The 27171-nt window shown below is 44.4% G+C and overlaps 1 protein-coding gene across 1 annotated transcript in view; it reads right to left on the bottom strand.

Annotated features, from left to right (window-relative positions):
- cfap74 (cilia and flagella associated protein 74) overlaps positions 1 to 27171 on the bottom strand; it is a 355344-nt gene that overhangs the window by 185089 nt on the left and 143084 nt on the right. Inside the window, exons 9-10 of the mRNA XM_063032843.1 lie at positions 23378 to 23488; positions 20633 to 20735 (exon numbers count right to left, since the gene is read on the bottom strand). Coding sequence (XP_062888913.1) covers positions 20633 to 20735; positions 23378 to 23488 — 214 coding nt within the window. The remainder of the gene's footprint in view (positions 1 to 20632; positions 20736 to 23377; positions 23489 to 27171) is intronic.

Here is a 27171-nt window from a genome sequence, read left to right as displayed (position 1 = left end):
CCACACTTATCAAAGTTCAATCTCTTCGTGCACAGGACCCTTCTTCTTCACCATGTAACCCCTTGGACCACCTTGACCGGCCGCCTGGGACCAACAACGGTAGTCGACCAGATGCTCCACACGAGTCCATCTCCGTCTCCTCGCCGAACGCCCTCCTCGGGGTCCGACCCTGTTAGCGGACATCACAGAACCTGGTCCATCCTCTGTCTCTCTCTCCCGCCTTCTCCCTCCAAAACCCCGCACATACAAAACTTCCAGATATACCAAACTCATAACAACTATCCCAACTGGTTCGTAACATTTTCTTATCAGCGCCAAAACAAACTGCTAGTGCAAAAAACTTTCTCAGCGTTTAACATAACAAAGAAGCACTCCCAAGTATAACATAACAAAGAAGTGTTACGTAACTGGCAACAATGAATATTAATCAAGACAGGTTATATAAAAACAAACAAACATTTATTAAACACATATAAACGATAAGGAAAAAAAAAACAAAGGAAAACTTTAACCGGAGGTTAACAAGTACGCAGCTGTTCACCAACTCCACTCGGCTCTGGTTCTTAAAGCATTAAGTGCTAAAACAGTTCTTAAAGTGATACAGTCAGATATAGTTCTTAAAGTGATAACTTTGAAAGTCCAACAGTTTTACACGTTCAATTGGGAGAGACTTCTCTGGAGAAGGATTTCTTCACAGACGCACCTTTACTGCTGGTTCTGTCCACAGGATTCCCGATGCCGAAAATAAACAATTTAAATCAACTGACCTTAAATTCCTTGAGAGAGAGAGAGCACCTTTTCGCATGAACTCATTGCCCTTTTGCAAGAGTTATCTTGATGCAGGTTCTCTCCAACGAAGACTCAATAAGGTTGATTCTTTATTAAACTGCCAAACGATGCTGACTTCTCTCGATCCTTCACTTCGATGAATTCTTCACTCTCCCTTCAAAACTGTTGGAATTGAGTAAATTGGCACTTCCAGCCACAAATTTCCAGTCCAATAATATACTATATCTTATAAGAGAACGCATCTTCCATTTTAAAAATGAAACTGCATCACAAAAATAAACACGCAACAGAAACGGAGGCACAACACGTTCTATCTGGATATCTACAAACTCAAAAACCTACTGCATCACCTGAGTCGACCCTTATATAGTCACGGGGCACATGTCATCACGTGACCTCACATCAGCGGGAAAATCACATCAGGTGACCTCCAAAAGACCATTACATCATTCTCACAAAAAAACAGATCTCCTTGAGCATGTAACAGAAGCCATTTTAATTAGCCTACGCAGTAACATAAGAGACAAAACCCCCTTACACTCTCCCCCCACCAAATAAAGTCATGTACTCATGACTTCTAAATAACTCGCCAACCGGTCCTGCAGACACACAACACACACATACACAGATAAACACAGTGACATTGCTCCCCAAACAGTGGACCTTACTCCCGTCCCACGGGCGCTACATAGGCCAACCTATCTGGGAGCTTCTTAACCCTCTGAGACCTCTGTACCCCCTGACCTAAACCCAAAAGGCTCAGACACTACTAGGGATACCTTGGGCCTGCTTGCCAACTCCTCTCTCACCCAGGCCACGACTACAGCTCAGAGCCCCCTGTCCCGTGTCCGGGGCCCCGCCTCTCCTCCTTCCTGATCCTGCCGTAACTCAGACTGCCCACAGCTAGCCCTCCCCACTACACCTGACTCAGTGGGAGAAGGGCCAAAGGTCTCTTCCTCAATCATGGGGAAGTTAGCGAAAGGCAGCATGTACCACATGTGCAGCACATTATCCTTCGAATCCGTATTCTTCCTCATTCCCTCGATCGGTAGCTGCTGTTTAAGTTTTTCCAAACTGAAATATTTAGCCAGGGCTACCCCTTCAGCCTCCTGCAGTCGAGATGTCAGCTTCTTCGGGGACTCCTTCAACTCTCGCCACAGCCTCCGCAGTTCTGACTCAGGGTTCCTGGCCATCTCAATCTGGGACGCAGTTACCCCACCAGCTTCTTCCACCCTGACCTGAAAAGCAGCAGTTAAAGAATGTTCAGCCTCCGGTTGTTTCTTCCTGATGAGGTCTTCCAGGTCAACTTTCAGTTTTTCCACTTCATTTAAACTCGCGATAGTCATCTTCAGGTTCCTTTCAAGCGTTCGCCTCCCTTTTCCGAGATCTGTCCTCCATTTCTTCACCTCCTTGGGAGTGTAGTCAAACTCCCCTTCCTGGGCTCTCAGTTTTCTGTTGGCCTTAGTCAGAACACTTCCTTGATCTTCCCCAACTTGTAAGTCTTTCAATCTTTTCTGAATCGACGTCTTGAGTTTCTGCTGATCCCTTTGAAGGTGGGTCATTGTTTCTTCTCGCTGAATTAATTCATCAGTACATGACCGCAGTGTCGGCTCGGAATTCCGTTGCTCCTTCTCCACATTGACAAGCGTGAATTCCAAGTCTGCAATGGTTGCCCCACAAGCGCGGCATTCAGTCTCCGGCCGGCATTTCTGAGCACTCAGTTCAGCGGTGCAAATCCCCTCTCTCCCCTGTGTCTCATTCAGATCGATGACCTGGGTTTCCATCCCCAGGTCCACCACCGTCTGTTCCAACACCAGGAAGTTCAACTGGTATGTCGGGTCATTTTTCTCACATTGCACCAAACTCCTCCGGCCAAAAACTCCTCCACATTTAACACTTCGCTTCTGTTGCCCGGGCTCAGCCACTTGCCTCGCATCATAGTCCCCCCAGGCGAATCCAAGATCTAGGCTGTCATCCACATACGCCAAAACTCCACACACCTTCACTTCCCCCATGGTCTTCCTCATGCCCCGGGGCGAGGATGCAGGGGCTCCGGATATGCCTTTGGGCATCTTTTTGGATCGGAATAATCCTAGGGAGCTAATAACGGCCGTCTTCGGCTCGACAGCCGCACTCCTCAGATCCAGCACATTAAACCACGTTGCATAATCCCCACACACGCTACCTCCATCTTTCATGGCGCCAGGATCCCGTTGCTGCAACCTCTCTCCCACTGAGGTGTCTTCAGCGGTCAACTCCCCTCCCTCGTGGCAGTTCGGAGCGTCTACTAAGAGGTTCTCACCTCAGCTACTTTCCCCAGGCCGTACCACCATGGGGTCTTGTTTAAATTCGGTACCGGCTCAAGGCTGCTACACACGTCCTCAGAAGCAACTCGACACGCTGGGTGCCCAGACAATGCCCCCAGGAACTCCAGGGTCATTTACCAATCATCGTCTTCTGGATAACTACTGGCACTGGTACCCAAAGTCTCCGGTGCCCTTGCGGTTGTCAAGGGTAAATGCTTCAGACACCGGTTGTAAAACGAACTGTACAACAACTTGACCTGCGCCCTGGGGTCGAGGATGGCTTTAGCATCGCTTCCCTCTATCCATAACGACACCCTGGGGCATGGGCCCTCTAAGCCTTCAGGAATAGGGTCTTTTCCTTCCGGAAGTTCATTGGTACATTGCTGGGAACCTGCTTCCCCAGAGACCCCAAGCCGTTCCCCCACTGGGCCTCCACTAAGTTTCCCGAAACCTTTCTGATCAGCTGAACAACTGATCCCCTGAAATGATCCCCCAGCACTGCAAGCAATTTAGCCACCCTCCTAGCCAGAGAAGACACACTGAAAACTTCCCCCCTTCTTTCAAATAACTGACAGCTGTCACTATGGTGTAAGTGAATCTGACAGCTCTAACACCATCACCAGCCCGCCTACTTAAACTTTCAATCAATCCCTGTCGCTCTCCCTCAACCGAGCACTGCCACCCATCTAACAACTGAGAGATCCGCTCCGCCCACGTCTCGCACGCCTCCGCCCCTCTTGGGGTGGACACTATCCCAAACGCCAGGCGGAGCCTGCCATAGCTAGAACTTTTATTTGCAGACCTTACCTCTGAATCAGACCACTCTTTCCTCTCTTTCCCAACAGCATGGACAGCCTCGAGTTCCACCTCCAACTCGTCAATGCTAGACTGAACTTCGAACAAAGACCTTACCAACCATGCATACAGCAATAACCAGCAAATAACCCACAGAGACACACATTACTGATTTAAAAAGGGCAACCACACAGCATACCAGTAGATCCAATTCCGGATGAAACCCCACAATGTAGCCCCCCGGCCACCCTCAGGGTCGCTTGGCTCGCTGTCGTCTAGGGAAACAGCCCTTGGCCCCACCAATCTGGGTAATTAGTTTGTGTGGATGCTGTGTGATGTACCCCACCCTGCCCAAATAACAGACAATACACCAGATACGATTAAATGATTTACTGGAACTATATAATTAATAGAGAATAAAATATAAAAGGAAAATAAAAGGTGCCACACTTATCAAAGTTCAATCTCTTCGTGCACAAACAGTTGGAGCTCAGGACCCTTCTTCTTCACCCTGCGACCCCTCAGACCACCTTGACCGGCCACCTGGGACCAACAACGGTGGTCGACCAGATGCTCCACACGAGTCCGTCTCCGTCTCCTCGCCGAACGCCCTCCTCGGGGTCTGACTCTGTTAGCAGACATCACAGCACCTGGTCCGTCCTCTGTCTCTCTCTCCAGCCTTCTCTCTCCAAAACCCCGCACATACAAATCTTCCAGATACACCAAAATCATAACAACTATCCCAATTGGTTTGTAACATTTTCTTATCACCGTCTAACCCAAAACAAACTACTAGCGCAAAAAACTTTCTCAGCGTTTAACATAACAAAGAAGCATTCCCAAGTATAACAAAACAAAGAAGCCATTTTAATTAGCCTACGCAGTAACGTAAGAGACGAAACCCCCTTACACACTCAAGCTAAAAGAGATAGGAAAATGCAAGGTGGAATACACAGGGAGGGTGGGAGCACGAAATGGTGGTTGTAAAGGAGTGATCACGGGGGTACCAATGAGTAAAAATATGGAGATGTTAGAGAGGAATATCAAAGAAGGAAAAGTAATGAATGTTCAAAGACTGAAAACAACAAAGGAGGGAATGAAAAAGGAAAGTGAAACAGTATTGATTGAATTTGAAGAAGAAAGAGTGCCAAGGAAGGTGTTCCAGGGTTTCATGAGTTACCCAGTAAGGGTGTATGTGCCAAAGCCACTGAGGTGCTATAATTGTCAAAGGTTTGGACACGTGGCTAAAAACTGTAAAAGGCAGAGGAGATGTGCTAGATGTGGGGATGATCATGAATATGGAAAGTGCGGAACAGGAGTGCAACCAAAATGCTGCTATTGTGGAGGAGCTCATAATGTGGCATATAGTGGGTGTGAGGTTATGAGACGGGAGAATAAAATTCAGGAAATAAGAGTGAAAAGAAAGATCACTTATGCAGAAGCTGTAAGAATGTCAAGGGAACAGAATAATGCTCCTAATGAACAGGGAGCAACAAAGAACAAATGACAGGATTTATGTAGACAAAAAGGCTCTGGTAACATTCATTGCAGGCGTGATTAATAGTACGGCTGAGGTAAAGTCAAAGAGTGACAAAATTCAGCTGGTGGTCAAAGCAGCAGTGAACCATTTCGGGTTAGTAGGACTGACATTGGAAGAAGTGATGGAGAACCTCACTAATCAGTCAAGCCAGGAAGTGTGATGGGTTGGTTAATACTAATTACTGTATGGTGATTCTTTTGCATTGGAATACAAGGAGCTTACTGGCCAATAGCCAGGAATTCAAGCACTTTATTAAAGAAATGGTTATAAAACCGGATGTAGTGTGTATTCAGGAAACTTGGTTGAAACCAACTTTAGACTTTGTGGTATATGGGTATACAATGATAAGGAAAGATAGAAGTCTAGGGGGAGGAGGAGGTTGTGCTATGTTAATCAGGCAAGACATGCCATATAGGGTACTGGAAAATGGAGATGATCAGGAATACATAGTGGTGGAAGTGTGGGAGAGAGGGGAGAGAGTGGTTATAATTAACTACTACAATCCATGTAAAAGGTTGGATTTGGACAGCCTATTAAGGATACAAGGACAAAACACATAAAGTAGTGTGGTGTGCAGATTTCAATGCTCACAGCACAATATGGGGGATCTGATTACAGATTCAAATGGAAAGGTAATTGAAGATTTGATGGAAGAAAGGGAATTGGTGTGTATGAATGATGGTAGAGGAACAAGGATAAACCTAACAACAGGAACTGAGTCAGTATTAGATATTACATTAGCGTCTAATACCTTGGCTGGCATTAGTAGCTGGGGAGTTTGGACTGCTTCAACAGTAGGCAGTGATCACTACCCAGCTTTATGTTCAGTGGGTGAAAGAGTTGAAGTAAGACCAGATGGTGGAATCCCAAAGTGGGTGTTTGGAAAAGCAGACTGGGGTAAGTTCCAGAAGCTGAGTGAAGAAGTATTGACAAAGATTGACATTTCTGGAAATATAGATGACTTAAACAGTCAGGTGACTTCAGCAATTAATATGGCAGCAGAAGGAGCTATACCCAGGAGTAAAAATAGGATGAATAGAAAACTGGTACCATGGTGGACACAGGAATGTTGTCAGGCTGTAAAAAACAGAAATAGAGCATTCAAGCTAGTTAAAAGAACCCATAATATGCAGCATTTGATTCAATATAAGAAGGCATAGGTAGTGGTGAGAAGAACTATACGTCAAGCTAAAAGGGCAAGTTGGAGGAGTTTTTGCAACAAAATAGGAAGAACAACACCTGTGGGAGAGGTATGGGGAATGATTAAGATTAAGAGGATGGGGAGAGATAGAAGGGAATGGGAATATCCAGTAATGATTTATGAGGAGGAAACAGCAGTCTCCAGCAGGGATAAGGCTGAGATCATGGCCAAGTCGTTTGTACAGATACGCAGTTCAGAAAATTTGTCTGAAGAAGGAAGAGGGAGAAGGGAAAGAACAATGAGTTAACACCCAGGTGTGTTAAACAGGAGGGAAGAAACTGATGACATAATTGATGATCCATTTACGTTAGCAGAAATGGTGAGAGCAATAAAAAGATCGAGACCAACCTCCCCAGGGAAAGATCTGATATGCTATGTTATGCTAAAAAATCTAGGAGAAGGAGTGCTCTTGAAGTTGCTGCATTTTTATAAGAGTGTGGGAAGAGGGAAGATTACCAAGTGCATGGAAAGAAGCAGTAGTAATTCCAATAAGGAAATCTGGCAAGGATCCATCAAAACCCACTAGCTACAGACCAATAGCATTAACATCAAATATATGTAAGATAATGGAAAGGATGATAACAGAAAGGTTGTCGTATGAGCTTGAGAAGAGGGGAATGCTGGCAAGTTATCAGAGTGGTTTTAGGAAGGGAAGGAATTCCATGGACTCAGTGATAAGATTAGAGACTGAAATAAGAAAGGCCCAGGCAAATAAAGAGTCGGTAGGTGCTGTGTTTTTTGACATTGAAAAAACCTATGATAAGATATGGAAGGAAGGATTGTTAATTAAACTGCACAAGATGAGGGTTGGTGGGAGAGTTTTTAATTGGATTAAAGATTTTATGTTTGGTAGAAAAATTCAAGTTCGGATTGGATCAGAATTATCAAAACATTACATAGTGGGAAATGGCACACCTCAAGGTAATGTGATTAGCCCGTTACTTTTCATCATTATGATCAATGATATCTTCACAAAGGTACCAGTGGATATAGGTAGGTCACTGTTTGTGGATGATGGGGCCTTGTGGAAAAGAGGCAGGAACATGGAGCATATAATCAAGAGACTACAAGGAGCAATTGATGAAGTGGTGGAGTGGGGTTATGATTGGGGATGTAGATTTTCAGTAGAAAAACTCGAACTGTATTTTTCACCAGGAAAAGAATTGAGGTAGGGAAGAAGTTAGGGATGTATGGGATTGAATTAGAAAGGGTTGGATCATCTAAATTTCTGGGAGTTATATTTGATTCATGATTAACATGGGCAGAACATATCAGGAAAGTTGAGGAAAAATGTAAAAAAGTAATAAATGTGATGAAATGTTTGACAGGTAGGGAATGGGGAGCAAGTTGTTCAGCATTGAAGAGGATGTATGTAGTTTTAGTAAGATCTGTGTTGGACTATGGAAATATAGCATATGGATCAGCAGCTAGGTCTCTTATAAGGAAACTGGATGTGATTCAGGCTCAGGCTTTGAGAGTGTGCAATGAGGCTTTTAAAACATCACCAGTATCAGCCCTACAGGTAGAAATGGGAGTAATGCCTTTGGAACTAAGAAGGATGCAATTGATAGCAAACTACTGGGCTAATTTGCAGGGGCACAATGATTCTCACCCTGCTAAAGGAGTGTTGCAGGAGTACTGTGAAAATGGGAGGTTTCAGAGGGATAACTTTAGTCGGGTAGGGAATGATATTGCTGAAGAATGTGGAGTGTTTGATCTAAGGATCAGTCCTTCAGTAGTTTATCCGGTTGTAGCTCCATGGAAGCTTGTATGGCCTGACGTAGACTGGCATTTGTTAGAGGTAAAAAGGAAAAGAAAACATAATACTGATTTGGTAAGTGCATTTAACTGTCATGTGATGGAAAAGTATAGTGATTATACTCAGATTTATACGGATGGTGCTAAGGAATCTGAAACAGGAGTGACATGGTTTGGCGTGGCTATACCAGCAAAAGAAATTGGAATCAGCAGAAGAACATCTAATAAGTTAGGGGTGTAGACAGTGGAGAAGCTGGAAGTGTTGGTTGCGTTGCGATGGATGGAGAAAGCGAGACAAGTCAAAGTGTTGATATGCTCAGATTCATCCTCAGTTCTAGCAAGTTTAAGGTCTTTTCACTCAATCAGTCGGCAAGATGTACTTTATGAAGTCCTTCAGTCAGTCACAAGAATTGCAAATCAGGGAGGTCAGGTAAAAGTTCTATGGATTCCAGCACATGTAGAGGTGAAGGGGAATGAAAGGGTGGATGAGTTGGCAAAGAGGGCATTAAAGAAAGGAAAATATAGAAATGCACATTAGTATCAGTAAAGCAGAGGTTAAGTGTGTAATCTGGGAAAAAATCAACCAAATGTGGCAAGAAAGATGGGACAGGGAGGGGAAAGGGAGGCATTTATATCAAATACAAAAAAGTGTTGCAGGTACTAGGGTAGGTAGTGGATACAGAAGAGAGGAAACTGTGTGGACTAGGTTAAGGCTGGGGCATTGCGCATTAAACAAAACATTGAAAATGATAGGGAAACACCAGACAGGATTGTGTGAGGAATGTCAGGAAGAGGAGTCAGTAGAACATGTAGTTTTGTGTTGCAGGAAGTATGGGATACAGAGAGAGATGATGAGAATTAATCTAAGGGAATCGGGGGTGCAGGAATTCACATTAAAAGGGTTGCTGGGCATGGGTGAGAGAGCACAGGTCAGGATATTTTTAGCTTTCTTAAGGGGTACGGGGGTTTTTTATAGGATATGATGGATAAGCAGGAATAGGGTACTAGGATGGCCAAAGATGGGAGGATAAAGTGTAGATTAGGGTATGTGTGTGTATGTGATTGGGTGAAGGGATTTAGAATGTAAGTCTATTGCACACTCCGGAGCAGAAGGTGGTGGTAATGCACCATTAAGCTGGGTGCTAACAGAAGGAGGAGGAGGAGGAGGAGGAAGAGGAAGGAGGAGGAGGAAGAGGAAGGAGGAGGAGGAGGAGGAAGGAGGAGGAGGAGGAGGAAGGAGGAGGAGGAGAAGGAGGAGGAGGGGAGGAGGAGGAGGAGGGGGAGGAGGAGGAGGAGGAGGAGGAGGAGGAGATGGAGGAGGAGATGATGATCCAGCTGCTGGTGAGTCAGTATCCTGGCAAGAGCTACACCATGAAGACAAAAGAACACTCCAAGCAATTCAGCAAAAAGATTATTGAAAAGCACAAGTCAGGAGATAGATACAAGAAAATATCCAAGTCACTGGATAGCCTTTGGAGTACAGTTAAGTCAGTCGTCAAGAAATGGAAAGAATATGGCACAGCAGTAAATCTGCCTAAAGCAGGCCATCCTTGAAAACTGAGTGACTGTGCAAGCAAGGGAGGCCACCAAAAGACCGATCACAACTCTGGAGGAGTTACAAGCTTCATCAGCTGAGATGGGAAAGGGTGTGCATACGACAACTGTTGCCCGGGTGCTTCACCAGTCGCAGCTTTACGGGAGATTGGCAAAGAGAAAGTCACTGCTGGAAAAAAACTCACACGGAAGCTTGGCTAGAGTTTGCCAGAAGGCACGTGGAAGACTCTGATGTCAGCTGAAAGAGGGTTCTATGGTCTGATGAAACCAAAATTGAGGTTTGTGACCATCAGACTATATGCTATGTTTGGCATAAGCCAAAAGCTGCACCTCGTCAACCTCGTCAAAAATACATCACCCCTTCTGTGAAGCATGGAAGTGGCTGCATCATGCTGTGGGGATACTTCACTGGAGCAGGCTCTGGTATGCTTGTGAAGGTAGGGGAGGGAGGGCGAGGGACCGTCGACTCAGACCATGAGAGGCCTGCTTCGGGCATTTTCATGCCTTACAAGGCGCAGATTGGAAGTCTGTGTGGGGCACAGACTAGAGCAATGTGTGATTAAGTGCCTTGCTCAGGGGCACAAACACACTGCCACAGCTGAGGCTCAAACTAGCAACCTTGAGGTAACTAGACGAACACCTTAACCACTTGGCCACGTGAAGGTAGAAGGTAAAACAAATGCAGCAAAATACAGGGAAATCTGGAGGAAAACCTGATACAGTCTGCAAGAGAACTGTGGCTTAGAAGAAGATTTGTTTTCCAGTAAGATAATGACCCCAAACATAAAGCCAAGGCAACACAGGAATGTCTTCAAAACAACAAAATTAATGGACAATAGACAATAGGTGCAGGAGTAGGCCATTCGGCCCTTTGAGCCAGCACCGCCATTCACTGTGATCTTGGCTGATCATCCACTATCAGTATCCAGTTCCTGCCTTATCCCCATAACCTTTGATTCCGCTATCTTTAAGAGCTCTATCCATCTCTTTTTTGAAAGCTTCCAGAAACTTGGTCTCCACAGCCTTCTGGGGCAGAGCATTCCATACATCCACCACTCTCTGGGTGAAAAAGTTTTTCCTCAACTCCGTTCTAAATGGCCTACCCCTAATTCTTAAACTGTGGCCTCTGGTTCTGGACTCACCCATCAGCGGGAACATGCTTCCTGCCTGCAGCGTGTCCAATCTCTTAATAATCTTATATGTTTCAATAAGATCCCCTCTCAGCCTTCTAAATTCCAGAGTATACAAGCCCAGTCGCTCCAATCTTTTGACATATGACAGTCCCGCTATCCCGGGAATTAACCTTGTGAACCTACGCTGCACTCCCTCAATAGCAAGGATTTCCTTCCTCAAATTTGGTGACCAAAACTGCACACAGTACTCCAGGTGTGGTCTCACCAGGGCCCTGAAGTAGCCCTGGTGAGACCTAATATCCTGAAGTAGCCAAGTCAGAGTCCAGACATCAATCCAATTGAGAATTTGTGGCTAGACTTGAAAAGGGCTGTTCACTCATGATTTCCATGCAATCTGACAGAGCTTGATCAGTTTTGTAAAGAAGAATGGGGGAAAATTGCAGTATCCAGATGTGCAAAGCTGATAGAGACCTATCCACACAGTCTGAAGGCTATAATTGCTGCCGAAGGTGCCTCTACTAAATACTGACTTGAAGGCGATAAATGCTTATGCAATGAATTATTTTGTTTTTTATATTTGGAGCAAAAGTAGGCCATTCGGCCCATCGAGTCTGCTCCGCCATTCAGTCATGGCTGATCCAATTCTTCAGTCACCTATTTCCACAAATTAAATCTATTATAATTCAATGTTGTAAAGCAATAAAACATGAAAACTTCCAAGTGGGGTGAATACTTTTTCTAGGAACTGTATGTCCATAAAGTGACATGAGGCACAGGAGTGGCTATACATAGGGTGAGGGTTGATACTGGACCAATGGAAAATGATGCTGGTGTGATACTAATGGGGGCAAAGAAATGGCAGATGAACTTAATGGGTACTTTGCATCTGTCTTCACTGTGGAAGATACTAGCAGTGTGCCAGGGGTCCGTGAGCAGGAGTGAGTGCTATTGCTATTACAAAGGAAAAAATGCCAGGCAAACTCAAAGGTCTTAAGGTGGATAAGTCTCCTGGACCAGATGGACTACATCCCAGAGTCCCGAGAGAGACTGCTGAAGAGATAATGGATGCATTGGAGTGGAGGTTCATGAGGACAATTCCAGGAATGAAAAGGTTAACATATGAGGAGTGTTTGGCAGCTTTGGGCCTGTACTCACTGGAATTTAGAAGAATGCGTGGGGATGTCATTGAAACCTACTGAATGTTGAAAGGACTAGATATGGTAGATGCGGAGTAGAAGTTTCCTATGGTGGGAGTATCCAGTACTAGATGGTACAGCCTAAAATTGAGGGGTGACCTTTTAGAACAGAGGTAAGGAGGAATTTTTTTAGCCAGAGAGTAATGAATCTGTGGAATGCTGTGCCACAGACTGCAGTGGAGGCCAAGCCCGTGGGTATATTTAAGGCAAAAGCTCACCATTTCCTGATTGGTCAGGGCATCAAAGGATATGGAGAGAAGGCAGGTGTATGGGGTTGAGTGGGATCCGGGATCAGCCATGACTGAACGGCGGAGCAGACTCAATGGGCTGAATGGCCTAATTCTGTTCTTATATGTTTTGGTCTTACGGACTGACAGGAAATAGTAACGTAGTGGTGGTTGGGAGTATGGAGGGGTGGGTTAGTGGGTGGAGGTGTTGACTGGCCTAACTGCTTGGAGAAAGAAACTTTTTGAGCTTGGTAACCCTGGTGTGGATGCTACGTAGCCGCCTCCCTGATGGGAGCGGGATAAATCGTCCATGAGCAGGGTGGGTGGGATCCTTTATGACATTACTGGCCCTCTTCCGGCACCTTTCTGTATACATGTCAAGCTACAAGAATGTTCTATGTTCTCTACCTGCAAAAGTATAAGAATTCATTCAAACTCTGCGTGGCAACTGAGTCACTTTCAGTTCCTGCACATAGATTGAATAAGTTCTTAGACTTTTGTTGGTAGAGAACATAGAATATAGAACATTCTAGTACAGTACAGGCCCTTCAGACCACAATGTTGTGCTGACCTTACCATAAGACTATAAGATATGGTCTTACTGTATACAACCAACTCTAAGATCAATTTACCTCTTCCTTTCCACATAGCCCTCTAGTGTTCTATAATTCTTGTGCTTAACTATAAGATTCTTGAATGTCTCTAATGCATCTGCCTCTACCACCACTCCTGGCAGGGTATTCCATGCAATCACCACTCTGTGTTATGTTATGTACCCCGTAACTGGGTTGCCAAACCAGCAGAAATGGATCACTCAGTTGGAGTCTGGAGTACTAGAACTAAGAAAGTTTTATTAAAGAAACAAGCAACACAGTAATCGAAAGGATAATAAATGCAACAGTTCAGCGATGATAAACACACATGTGCACAGAATTAAGATAACAGCATCAATCAAGCTCTATCGTTGTCTAGGGGTAAATGACCAAATTTCAAAGTGACCCAAAGTTCAGTCCAGTTTAGTAGTTCAATTCGCAGTAATCGTTGCCATGGCGATGGACAACGCGGGGGAAGAGAAAGATAGAACAGGAACAACTGATCATTCAGAACGGCTTCACTCACAGACCGGCAAGATTGCTCACAAGCAGCTTTTGGGCGGGTCCTTGGTGATGTCACCTGAGGTCACCGACTGTGACCCCTCCTCCAGATGCGGTCGATCCTCTGCAGTGTACCCGGCACCCAGGCAAGGGCGGACACACACCGGGTTCCCGCTGATCGTACCTTTCCACCCCGGGCGTTGTCTGATACTTCTCACCGACTCGTGAGAGGCGTACCGCTTCCAGGGTCTCGTTACCTCGGGTGTCGTGTGTGTCCAGCCTTAGCGAACCTGTCCCTTTTTATCCCCCTGCTGGGGCATCGCCTGTCCACCACTTCAAACAGTTCAGGGTTCAAAGGGGAAGCCGCTCCCGACAGCTCTCTCTCCCACGTCCCTTCATTACACATCTCCAGACGATGCTCCATTGTTTCTTATCTCTCCTTCCCCTGAGGGCAGGTGGCAGACCAACTGCTGATGCCACTGATGCTAGCCCAGGCCAGCAAACATCTTAATTTTTATGTGTATTCTCGTCACACTTCCCCCCTTTAAGGATTTTTACCGGGAGGTAAAAATTACAAACATGAATACATTATTTGATACATACACAAATATACATCTTTACAGCTATTTATCTAACACAGCGAGTTTGAAGCTGTCAACACCTTGACACAGTCATCACATTTTCTGTTCCTTTTACACGTGTTATTAATAATCCCTTAGACCAGGCTCCAACTCAGCAAACTTCATAGTGGCCAAAAACACTGATGAATTTCGATCAATGTAACCTCTCATTTGGCTTTTTCCCGGACCACAATAACAAGGGTCGTCCCATTCCGACTCAGTTTTCTCTCGCAAGGGCTTAGTAGGAGGGGGACGGGTATGGACCGCAGAGTTATTGCAAAACTTCCTGCAGTACCCCACCATCTCCAAGAGCCTTCTGAGGGCCCTCTTGTCTGTCGGGGTTGGGAGGTCAGCGATAGCCTGCACTGTAGCTTGCATCGCTGCCAGCTGCCCCTGTGTCACCTCAATTCCCAGGTAAGTGACCCTCGTGTGGCCGAATTCATTTTTTTCAAGGTACATTATCAGGCTGGCTTCAGACAGCCGTACTAAATTGCCAATACACACCTCTGTGTTCATCAGTCACTGAATTACTCAATATATATGAGTGTTCTTTACTAGGCTGCCCTATTGTAACAGACATAACCCAACGTCCCAGTTCTTTGCATTTCCTCGGGACAATCAAACACACAGGTGCGAGTCGTTTAATTACTTCTTCTGAAGATTCGCTTTGTTCGGGGATTAAGGGAGAGGCCTTATCAGTAGACCTGGCCAAGACAATAGCCTTCTCCCATCTGACCGATCCCATCCTAATCTTTTCAAAATGGTTTTTTCCTCTTATCAGGGGGCCCCTAGCTTCATTGATTTCCACGCTAACACCGACTAGGTTTGTTAGCATATCATCAGCCGGTGACCGTCTCAGTTCGCGTCGGTCATGATCAATAACATTCTTCCCCCTGGGCAGCCGGTAAATCTCTTTCATGATTCCACCAACTGTTTCCTCCAGCACCGCAAAATGTCCACCGGGGGGTACCTCGTGGGCCATGTTAAAAACCTCATCCCCATAACTCTTTTGCATCACCCCCCACTCCTCATCTGCGGGTACTGTACTTGATTTCCCTTTTCTCCTTAGCACTTCCTCCTCAGCACAATAGCCTACTAGTTCCCTTGTCAAAGCTGTGTCAGAGAGAGCGGTCTCTGCCACAACCATCAGCTCCTCGTCTCGCTCCTGCGTCTGCACAAATTCTTTCCTGGCTACTGCTACGTCCGTCCCAGCTCCCTCACTACCTCTTATCTCACTACATCCTGTCTCATATAAGGTTGGCAGAAATGTTTCAGCTAAATTCACTACCGCGGTCCCGTGATGAACCTGTGAGTCCATGGGCGGGGCCTCAATGCTGGCAGGCTGACCTGTCAATCTCACGACTGGGAACACGATTCCTCCGGCGATGTCATTACCGAGCAAGACTTCTACGTCTTTCATCGGTAATTCGGACCTCACCCCGATCGTGACTAGTCCGGAGACCAGGTTGCTCTGTAAGTGTATCTGGTGCAAAGGGACTGACTCTGTCCCTTCCCCAACACCTTTGACCTTGACCTCCCCAGTCTGGGTCTCTAAGCTAAACTCTAATACACTCTTCAGTATTAGTGACTGACACGCTCCCGTGTCTCTCCAGATCCGCACTGGAACTGGTTTTAACCTCTCCTTCACTGACACCAATCCGGCCGAGATAAACCTCTCGCGCCCTTCCTGGACTTTTTCAGACCTGTCCTTCCCTAGCGGTTCGCTTAACAGCTCGATACAGCCATTCCAAATTTCCACTTTTCCTTTCCCCGTCTCCTTCCTTGGGGCAAAGCACCTGGACGCAAAGTGTCCGGCTTTCCCACAATTATAACAGACGACCCCAGGAGACTTCCTACCAGACTGCTCCCGGTCTACCTTATCCTTCTCACTAGTCCCCGGCTTACTTTCTGACTTTTCCGGCGGACTCTCCCCGCCGTCCTGACTACCCTTCTGGTAGCCTTTACTCGGGGCAAACTTCATTTTATGCGTCAACGCATACTCATCCGCTAACTTAGCAGTTGCGGCTAACGTGGCTGCCTCTTTCTCATCGAGGTAGGGTCTCATACCCTCAGGGACACAACCTTTAAACTGCTCAATCAGGATCAGCTGCAGCAGTCTGTCATAATCCCCCTCTACCCCCTTCGAGGCGCACCAACACTCACAATATGTTTGCATCTCACGAGCAAACTCCAAATACGTGCGGTCCCACTGCTTCCTCGCATTCCGGAACCTCTGCCGGTATGCCTCCAGGACCAACTCATAAATCCTGAGGATGGCCTCTTTCACCACCTCATACCTCTGGGCATCTTCCGCGGACAAAGCTGAGTAAGCTTCTTGGGCCTTCCCTTTCAGTACACTCTGAAGTAAAACAACCCACTTATCCCTCGGCCAGTCCTGACTTATAGCCACTTTTTCGAAGTGGAAAAAGTACCGATCCACGTCGGTATCGTCAAATGGGGAAACCAGCCTAACCTCCTGGGTCGCCCGGAACCCTCCATCTTGGTTCGGCACGAGCCCCTGCTCGGCCCTTATCTTTAACTTCTCCAGCTCAAATTCCCTTTCCCTCTGTTTCTCCTCTCTTTCCAACTGTCTGTCCCTCTCTCTCTGTTCTCTCTCCAACTGTCTGTCCCTCTCTCTCTGTTCTCTCTCCAACTGTCTTTCTCTCTCTTGCCTTTCTACCTCTTTCTCTTTCTCCCGCCTTTCTAACTCTCTCTCTTGCCTTTCTAACTGCTTCTCTTCGTGTTCTAACTGCCGTACCCGGAACTCGTGCTCGAGTCTCAGTTTTTCAAGCTGTACCTGTACCGCGTCTCCAGCAGGTTTTTCAATAGACACCACCCCCAGCTCACCTTGGGGAAACACACCTTTAGATACATAGTGCTCTACAATAGCTCTGTGTATCTCCTCTCTCCTCATTGTCGACTTCACCTTAGCAAGATTCAACCGTTTTGCCACAGCTATCAATTCCGATTTCCTGGCATCCTCTAATGCCTCCAAGGTCGGCGCCTTTATAAATTCCTCAACCTCCATTTCTGCTGTTTGTCTTTTCTCTCTTTCGGGAATTTTAACCCAATCAATTTACTCCGTCCCAAATTTAGCGTTCAAAATCCCGGACGAGAACCCCACTTATGTTACGTACCCCGTAACTGGGTTGCCAAACCAGCAGAAATGGATCACTCAGTTGGAGTCTGGAGTACTAGAACTAAGAAAGTTTTATTAAAGAAACAAGCAACACAGTAATCGAAAGGATAATAAATGCAACAGTTCAGCGATGATAAACACACATGTGCACAGAATTAAGATAACAGCATCAATCAAGCTCTATCGTTGTCTAGGGGTAAATGACCAAATTTCAAAGTGACCCAAAGTTCAGTCCAGTTTAGTAGTTCAATTCGCAGTAATCGTTGCCATGGCGATGGACAACGTGGGGGAAGAGAAAGATAGAACAGGAACAACTGATCATTCAGAACGGCTTCACTCACAGACCGGCGAGATTGCTCACAAGCAGCTTTTGGGCGGGTCCTTGGTGATGTCACCTGAGGTCACCGACTGTGACCCCTCCTCCAGATGCGGTCGATCCTCTGCAGTGAACCCGGCGCCCAGGCAAGGGCGGACACACACCGGGTTCCCGCTGATCGTACCTTTCCACCCCGGGCGTTGTCTGGTACTTCTCACCGACTCGTGAGAGGCGTACCGCTTCCAGGGTCTCGTTACCTCGGGTGTCGTGTGTGTCCAGCCTTAGCGAACCTGTCCCTTTTTATCCCCCTGCTGGGGCATCGCCTGTCCACCACTTCAAACAGTTCAGGGTTCAAAGGGGAAGCCGCTCCCGACAGCTCTCTCTCCCACGTCCCTTCATTACACATCTCCAGACGCTGCTCCATTGTTTCTTATCTCTCCTTCCCCTGAGGGCAGGTGGCAGACCAACTGCTGATGCCACTGATGCTAGCCCAGGCCAGCAAACATCTTAATTTTTATGTGTATTCTCGTCACAGTTAAAACAAGGGAATTCAGCAGGTCAGGCAGCATCAGTGGAGGAGAATAAACAGTCAATGTTTTGGGCCAAGACCCTTCATCAGGAAAGAAAGAAGGAAGATGACAGAATAAGAAGGTGAGGGAGTCAAAAGTGTACAAGCTCGTAGATGATAGGTGAAGGCAAGTGAGGGAGAAGGTGGGTGGTTGGGTGGGGGGAAGGATGAACTTAGAAGTTGGGAGATGAAAGGTGGAAAAGGTAAAGGGCTGAAGAAGAGATATGATAGGAGAGAATTGACTATGGGAGAAAGAGAAGGAGGAGGGACACCAGATGGCGGTGACAGGCAGGTGAGGGGAAGAGAAGAGGGGGAGCCAGAATGGGGAATGGACAAAGAGGGAAGCAGAAGGGGGAAAAATTATCAGAAGTTAGGGAAATGGTTGTTCAGGCTGGAGGCTACCCAGATGAAATATGAGGTGTTGCTCCCTGAACTTGCTGATCTACTATCAAAAGGAGGAACAGAAGGACCTTAGGATCCACTAGCCATTGATCCCTCAAAAATGCTGCACAAGATGATAGAGTGTTTAAGAAGGTATATGGTGTGTTGGTCCTCATTAGGTGAGAATCTGAGTTCAAGAGCTGTGATCCATGAGCTTTGAACCTGTTGATTCACCATCAATAGAAGGAACAGGGGAATCTTGGGGTCCACAGTCATTGATCCCTCATAGTGGCTGTGCAAGTTGGTAGGATGGTTAAGAACGAGTACGGTGTGTTTCCCTTCATTAGCCAGGGGATTGAGTTCAAGAACCATGAGGTAGTGCTGCAGGCCTATAAAGCTCTGGTTAGATCACAGTCGGAGTATTGTGTTCATTTCTGGTTGCCTCATTATAGAAAGCTTTAGAGAGGGTGTAGATGAGATTTACGAGGATACTGCCTACATTAGAGAGCATATCTTGGGGTATACAATAGGGTTTTCTCTTTGGAGTGAATGTGGATGAGAGAGGTGCATAAGATTATAAGAGGGTTGGATAGAGTAGACAGCCAGAGAGACTTTTACCTAGGATGGAATGGCTAATATAAGAGGGCATAATTTTAAGGTGAATGGAGGCAAGTGTAGGGGAGATGTCAGAGAGTGGTGGATTTGTAGAATGCGCTTCCAGGGATGGGTGAGGGTAGAGGCAGATCCATTAAGGACAATTAAGAAAGGCACATGAATGAGAGAAGAATAGAGGGCCATGTGGAAGTTAAAAATCAGATTGAGTAAATTAAGAGGTCGGCACAATATTGTGGGCCAAAGGACCTATACTGTGCTGTACTGTTCTATATTCTATGTCAATATCCTGAGGTTCACCACTGACCAGCCACAGGAACAGGTCAGAGGCTGGCTACGCTGCAGGGAGTCATGCATTTCCTGCCTTCCTTCCATCTAAAAGGCATGAATCAAGAGCATGGGAGAATATCCTTCACTGCTTGGCTGAGAGAAGTGTTAATAATTCCCAGTACCTCTCAGGACAGGCAGCCCACTGACTGACACCTCAAATTAGAAACATAGAAACATAGAAAATTACCCTAAACCTTCCTTCCCTTCCTCCACCAATGCAGGACACTTTGCCATGTCTGCACGGCAAAATGCTGTGGTGGTTCAACCCCCAGACCTTTTCAAAAGCATCTTCGAAAGCTGCAAACTCAGCCATTGAGGGCAGCAGCTACTTTTTCCAGCAGCGTCTTCTCATCAAGGAGGCAAGACAAGAGTCTGAAGACACACACTCTATGTTTTAGGAACAGCTTCTGCCCCTTTGCCATCAGAGTTCTGAATAGACAATAAACTCCTGTTTCTCACTATTTTTTTTTCTTTTTGCATGGCTTTATATAGTGTATGTACATATATATATCTTATTGTAAGTTATAGTTTTTTTAATATGCATTGCAATGTACTGCTGCCACAGAACAATAAATTTCATAACAAATGCTAGTGATATTAATTCTGATTCTGATCTTTCAAACTTACAATCTCGGCCACCAAGAATGCCAAGTCCAACATCTACTTGTAAGCACTACCACCTGTAGGTGACCCTACATTATCATACACCATATTGGAGTTCCATCAATATTGCTGGCTCCCAGGAACATGCACCCAGGTCATGCTCTCTTCTTGTTGCTGCTATCAGGAAGAATCAGGATAGTTCTCAGGAATGGAACTCTTGTGTACTCCAGGGACTATCTGTATTCACTGTGGGAAATACCAGAATTTCATTTTGAAGTTGGAGCTCATCACTTAGGGAGATATGCATACAAAATACACCTGGAAAGTTGTTTAATCAATAAGGAAGTAAAATGTTATGATAGTAAACTATATTATGGATTTTGATTGCCCTGTGATTAAACTTCTGTCAATTAATAAAAATGTTGCAATTTGGATCTCTTTATAAAGTTGGATATCAAAGCATCACTTACTTGGCTTAACTCGATGTTCTTCTTCAGTGACAGTACACTTTGCATTCTCTTCTCCAGATCTTCCCTTATCTGTAGTTCTTTTTCAGCTTGTTCTTTACGAACTCTAAATAAAGTAAGTTCTAATTTTAATAGATTATTTTTATAACTATTTCTATTCACACTCAGTGGTCTCTTTATTATGTACCTCCTGTACCTAATAAAGTAGCCACTGAGTGTATGTTTGTGATCTTCTGCTGCAGTAGCCCATCCACTTCAAGATTCGATGTGTCATGCATTCAGAGATGTCCTTCTGCACACCACTATTGTAACGCATAGTTATTTGAGTTACTGTCACATTCCTGTCAGATTGAACCAGTCTGGCCATTAACCCCTGACCTCTCTCATTAACAAAGTGTTTCACCCACAGAACTGCCACTCACTGGATGTTGGTTTGTTTTCCACACCATTCTCTGTAAACTTGAGAGACTGTTGCACATAAAAAACCCAGGAAGCCAGCAGTTTCTAAAATACTCAAACCACCCCATCTGGCACCAACAATTATTCCATGGTCAAAGCCATTTAGATAACATTTCTTCCAATTCTGATATTTGGTCTGAACAAAACTGAACCTCTTGACCAAGTCTGCATGCTTTTATGCATTAAGTTTCTGTCACATGATTGGCTGCTTAGATATTTGCATTAATGAGCAAGTGTACAAGTGTACCTAATAAAGTGGCCACTAAGAGTATACAGCATTAATTATAGTTTTTCATTTTATATTTATTTATTTATATAGCATTAATTTCTTCTCTGCATCATTCTTAGCAGGAGTAATTATCATTAAAATGGCCAATATTAAATCAACAGTAACACTATTATGAAACTCTAGAAGCTTGTTAAATTTCTGGATCCTGTGCAGTTTTGATGGGTTCCATAAAGGGGGTTATGTTATAACCCAGCCTTGTTTTTTTTTAAGCACACGATATTGTTAAAGGGTGTATTCTGGATTTAGGGTAAATAGCACATATTAACTTCAGCAACCAATATTTAGACCTGAATGTGGATTGTAGATTAAGTTTAAAATGCAGCCTTGGACAATAGGTTTCTGGAGCTGTGCACACCTGTTAATTGAAAAGCAGACGATGCTGATTAACGTTCATTTTTGGTGTTTGGAGTGTGGATGCAAAGAAGGAGCTGTGAACATTGTATGTAATTCAAAGGAAGCACTGTAGATAGATTGTAACTATAAAATTGTCCTGCTGCTACCTTTGATCTTTAGCATATAAAATGTCATGTATTATTGGGTCAAACAGGCCACTTCCTCCAAGAATGTCTCATTTTGTTGAATAAAACACTTCTATATCAAATAGCTTTAGTATCTCTTTGGTGACTTTGATCATATTACAACAGATATCATACCATCTATGTGAACATGTTTATATTTATTCACGCAGTTGAAAAGGGAGGGATTAATTTAGATATGCAGAGAGATAAACTTGTTGCTGAATGCAGGAGAAGTTTGCAAGCTCTCTGTAATTTTCCAGCTCAGATGGAAGATTCAGGGCACTAAGAGTAGAACATGATGAGTCTGAATGAGATAAAAAATGATAAACTTGTGACATGGGAGATGAGTATTAAAATATAATCAGGAATAACTGGTTTAATTCAATTGGAAAAATCTTCCAAGTTTACCAGCTACCATTGGAAGTATTATAAAAAGCAAAGTGGCGGGGGGAGATCTCATTGAAAGACTTAGGTATAGTGGACATGGAGAGGAAGTTCCCTATAGTGAGAGGGTCTAGGACCAGACAGCACAGCCTCAAAATAGAGGGACGTCCATTTACAACAGAGATGAGGAGCAATTTCTTTAGCCAGAAGATGGTGAATCTGTGGACTTCATTGCCACAGATGGTTGTGGAAGCCAAATCTTTAGGTATATTTAAATTGGAGGTTGAAAGCTTCTTGATTCGTCAGGGCATCAAAGGTTATCGGGAGAAGGCAAGGAGGATGGGTTGAGAGGCATAATCAGTCTTTCTCTCTTTTTAAATCTTTTTATTAATTTTCCAAAATTATAAACAGAATAACAATATTGATGCAGAGAGATTGGAATAATCTTATTGTTGATAAGCATGTACAAAAAAGATTTCAAATAATACAAGTATAATAGACTTCCAAACTCTTAGTATAATTAATCATAGAGAAAAAAGAAATAAAAAGAAAAAAAAATACAAAGAAACCCCCCCCCCCAAAACTAAATACTAAACCCAAAAAAGAAAGCAAACGGAACAAAACAAGGCTAGACCATTATCTTAAATCAAACACGTTCAGTAATGTCATCAACTCCGCTCCTCCATTCATATATTTTAAGTTAATAAGAAGGATTTGGAAAGATCCAATTACATCATATGAAAATGTTGAATAAATGGTTTCCAAGTCTCTTCAAATTTAACCAAAGGATCAAAAATGTCACTTCTGATTTTTTCTAAATTTAATCATAATATAGTTTGGGAAAACCATTGAAATGTAGTAGGAGGATTGGTCTCCTTCCAGTTCAATAAAATGGATCTCCTGGCCATTAAAGTAACAAACGCGATCATCCGACAGGCGGATAATAAGTCAGTTATGATGGAATGGCAGAGCTGAGTTGATGGGCCAAATGGCCCAATACTGTTCCTATGTCTTATTATGTTATAAAATCACTACAAGTAGAATTCTTATAAATATTACTAATTCTCTGTTTGATCTAGTCCTGTCTTGCAGTTTTACCTAGCCATGGATTCCTTCAGAAACTGCATTGCCTTCTGATTGTACTGCTTTGCCTTCTCCACTGCTTTCTTGTCTTCTAGTTCTTGATCTTTAACATATTTTATGTGTTTCCTATAGAGAGAACATAATAAATATCAGCATTACAATTTCAGCCACCTATTCCCAAGAATATTAACAGTCCTAACAACCACTGGAGAACCATGCCAGACAACTTTTAAGGCTTGAAGCCAACATATAACTTAGAACCTTATTTAGTTCACAAATCTTTCAACAGTTACATTATCCCTTTATTTCTTTGTATTGTGTATTGAATTGAACTGCTGCTGCTAAGTTAACAAATCTCACGTCACATGCCCGTGATAATAAACCTGAATCTGATTCTGATTCTGATCTGCTGAGTTCCTCCAGCATTTCGTATATCTGCTGTTCTGTTTTTCCAGCATCTGCAGAAATTCTTCCCTTTATAATTTTAGCTGTAGTTGTATATATTGCAATTACTCCTTACTCTATACATTTTTACTTTTAAATACACTGAAAATGCTGGCAGCAATAACATATGACAGCAAAAAAGAGAATCTGGTTTAAGTTTTGCCCAATTTTCCCCAAAATTCAAAGTTCAAAATAAATGTATTATCAGAGTCATATATGTCACCATATACAATCCTGTGATTCATTTTCTTGTGGACATGAACAGTAAGTCCAATAAACGTAATAGAATCAATGAAAGACCACACCCAACAGGACGGACAAACAGCCAATATGCAAACGAGAACAAACTGTGCAAATACAAAAGAAAAAGAAAGAAACAATAATAAATAAACAAACAAAGAAATAAAAAAATAAATGTCGAGAACATGAGATGAACAGTCCTTGAAGGTGGGCCCATAGATTATGGAAACAGTTCAGTGATGGGCAAGAGAAAATGAGTTAATTTATCCCCACTGGTTCAAGGGCCTCATGGATGAGGGATAATAACGGTTCCTGAACCTGGTAATGTGGTTCCTGTACCTGAAAAGAGAGAATGCCTGGGTGGTGGGGGTCCTTAATGATGGGTTCTGCCTTCTTACGACAGCACTCCATGTAGATGTGCTCAATGTTGGGGAAGGTTTTATCTAGGATGGACTGGACAGTACTTTTTGTAGGATTTTCTGTCAAGGATATTGATGATTCCATACCAGGCTATGATGCAACCAGTCAATATACTCTCCATCACTCATCTACAGAAGTTTGTCAAAGCTTTAGATTTCATGCCGAATCTTAGCAAACTTCTAAGGAAGTAGAGGTGCTGCCATGCTTTCTTTGTAATTGTATTTACGTGCTGATCCTCTGAAATAATAACACTGAGGAATTTAAAATTGCTGACCGTCAAACAGAAACCAAGCATGACCTAAAGCCGATGACCCACTTTCTTACACTCCATTTTCTCCTGACTACGGAAGTTAATATCATCTCCAACTTTTTACTAAATATTTCAATGTCAAGAGGCTGTAGGTGTAATAATGTATAATTAGATAATTAGTTTGAGTGACATACTGCTCCATCTATTTTTATAGGATGGTTATTAGGTTCAGCACTTATTCCTAAATCCCAGAGGCTGACATTTTGTGGAAGCAGATGGACTCTTCTGACCTTTGGTGGAGGACTGCCCTTGGGTGCTTTGTGGTTCAGCTGCTTACAGACAGACAGAATTTTTATTTCTAGCACTTGCTGAGTTTGGCAGGTTGGCCAGTTGGTAAGGCAACAAACTGACTTTTTGAATGCAAACACTTCCTGATTTAGCCCATAAAGAGAAAACTGTGCCAAGAACCAGGCTGGTTACAAAAGAATCAGAGGGAGATGAAAATTAAAATAGAAGAGACAAAAAGTACAAATGAGAAATGATTAGCTTAATGGGAATTCATAAGAGCTACGGAGGTAAATAATCAAAGGCAGTACATGGTAATAGAGCTTTGACCAATGACCAAACTGGACATCAAATGTTCGAAAGGAGGAGATTTCACTCAGATCCACTGCCCGAGTAGAAAAAGGGTAATTGAGCTTATACTAGCGACCAAACCAGCGATTGGCATTGATTAGTAAGAGCAAATTAAAGGAAAGCAGGGGCAAGTGCAGTGGCCACTGCCGCAGCACCTGTCATCTGAGTCAACAGAGTCAGAGTGGTGATCTTGAAGCTTTAGCACTTCAAGGCTTCGGGAGCAGATGCTTCAGTCAGAGAGGGCAAAGAGAAGAAAAGCTCAAGCTTAAGATTTTTTCCCTTCCCTTCTTTACATCTGCTCAGCTTGAACAGTAGAGATGCTAGGCAGGATAGCTGGAGGTCCTTCTTGAGGGATGTGGGAAGACAGTATCCCTGATGACTACAACTGCAAGAAGTGCATCCAACTGCAGCTTCTAACAATCAGCGTTAAGAAGTTGGAGCTGGAACTGGATGAAGTCCGGATGATTCAGGAGGCTGAAGGGTTGATAGACAGGACATATAGAGAGGTAGTTAACCCAAGGTACAGGACACAGGAAACTGGGTGACAGTCAGGAAGGGGAAAGGATTTAAGGAGCCAGTGCAGAGTACCTCCCTGTGGCCACCCCCCTCAACAACATTATTACCACATTGGATATTGTTGGGGGCTGGGGGTTAACCTAACAGAGGAAAGTCACAGAGAATGCGTCTCTATCACTGAGTCTGGTTCTGTGACTGAGAAGGGAAGTGGGGAGAAGAGGCACGCTATGGTGATAGGAGATTCGTTAGTTAGGGGAACGGGAGGTTCTGTGGGTGAGTACAAGATTCCTGGATGGTATGTTGCCTCCCAGGTGCCAGGACCGAGTCCTCAGCATTCTTAAGTGGGGGCGGGGGGAATGACCAGAGGGTGTCATGTTGGTACAAATGACATAGGAAGGAGGAGTGCTGAGGTTCTGCATAGGAAGTTCAAGGAGTTAGATGCTAAGTTAAAGGGCAGGACCTCCAGCATTGTAATCTCAGGACTGTACCCATGCCATGTGGGAGTGAGGCCAGAACTAGGAATGTTATACAGTTTAATAGACAGAAACATAGAAACATAGAAAACCTACAGCACAATACAGGCCCTTCGGCCCACAAAGCTGTGCTGAACATGTCCTTACCTGAGAAATTACCTAGGGTTACCCATAGACCTCTATTTTTCTGAGCTCCATGTACCTGTCCAGAAGTCTCTTAAAAGACCCCATCGTATCCATCTCCACCACCATCGCCGCCAGCCCATTCCACGCACTCACCACTCTCTGCGTAAAAAATCTACCCCTGACATCTCCTCTGTACCTGCTTCCAAGCTCCTTAAAACTGTGCCTTCTCGTGCTAGCCATTCCAGCCCTGGGAAAAAGCCTCTGACTACCCACACGATCAATGCCTCTCATCATCTTGTACACCTCTATCAGGTCACTTCTCATCCTCTGTCTCTCTAAGGAAAAAAGGCCGAGTTCACTCAACCTATTCTCGTAACGCATGCTCCCCGATCCAGGCAACATCCTTGTAAATCTCCTCTGCACCGTTTCTATCATTTCCACATCCTTCCTATAATAATGCGACCAGAATTGAGCACAGTACTCAAAGTGGGGTCTGATCAGGGTCCTATATGGCTGCAGCATTACCTCTTGTCTCCTAAACTCAGTCCCATGATTGATGAAGGCCAGTGTACTGTATGCTTTCTTAGCCACAGAGTCAACCTGCACAGCAGCTTTGAGTGTCCTATGGACTTGGACCCCAAGATCCCTCTGATCCTCCACACTGCCAAGAGTCTTACCATTAATACTATATTCTGCTATCATAT

This window comes from Mobula hypostoma, chromosome 25, assembly GCF_963921235.1.
Source record: "Mobula hypostoma chromosome 25, sMobHyp1.1, whole genome shotgun sequence".
NCBI classification, from domain to species: Eukaryota; Metazoa; Chordata; class Chondrichthyes; order Myliobatiformes; family Myliobatidae; genus Mobula; species Mobula hypostoma.
This window is presented reverse-complemented; position numbering and strand designations above follow the sequence as displayed.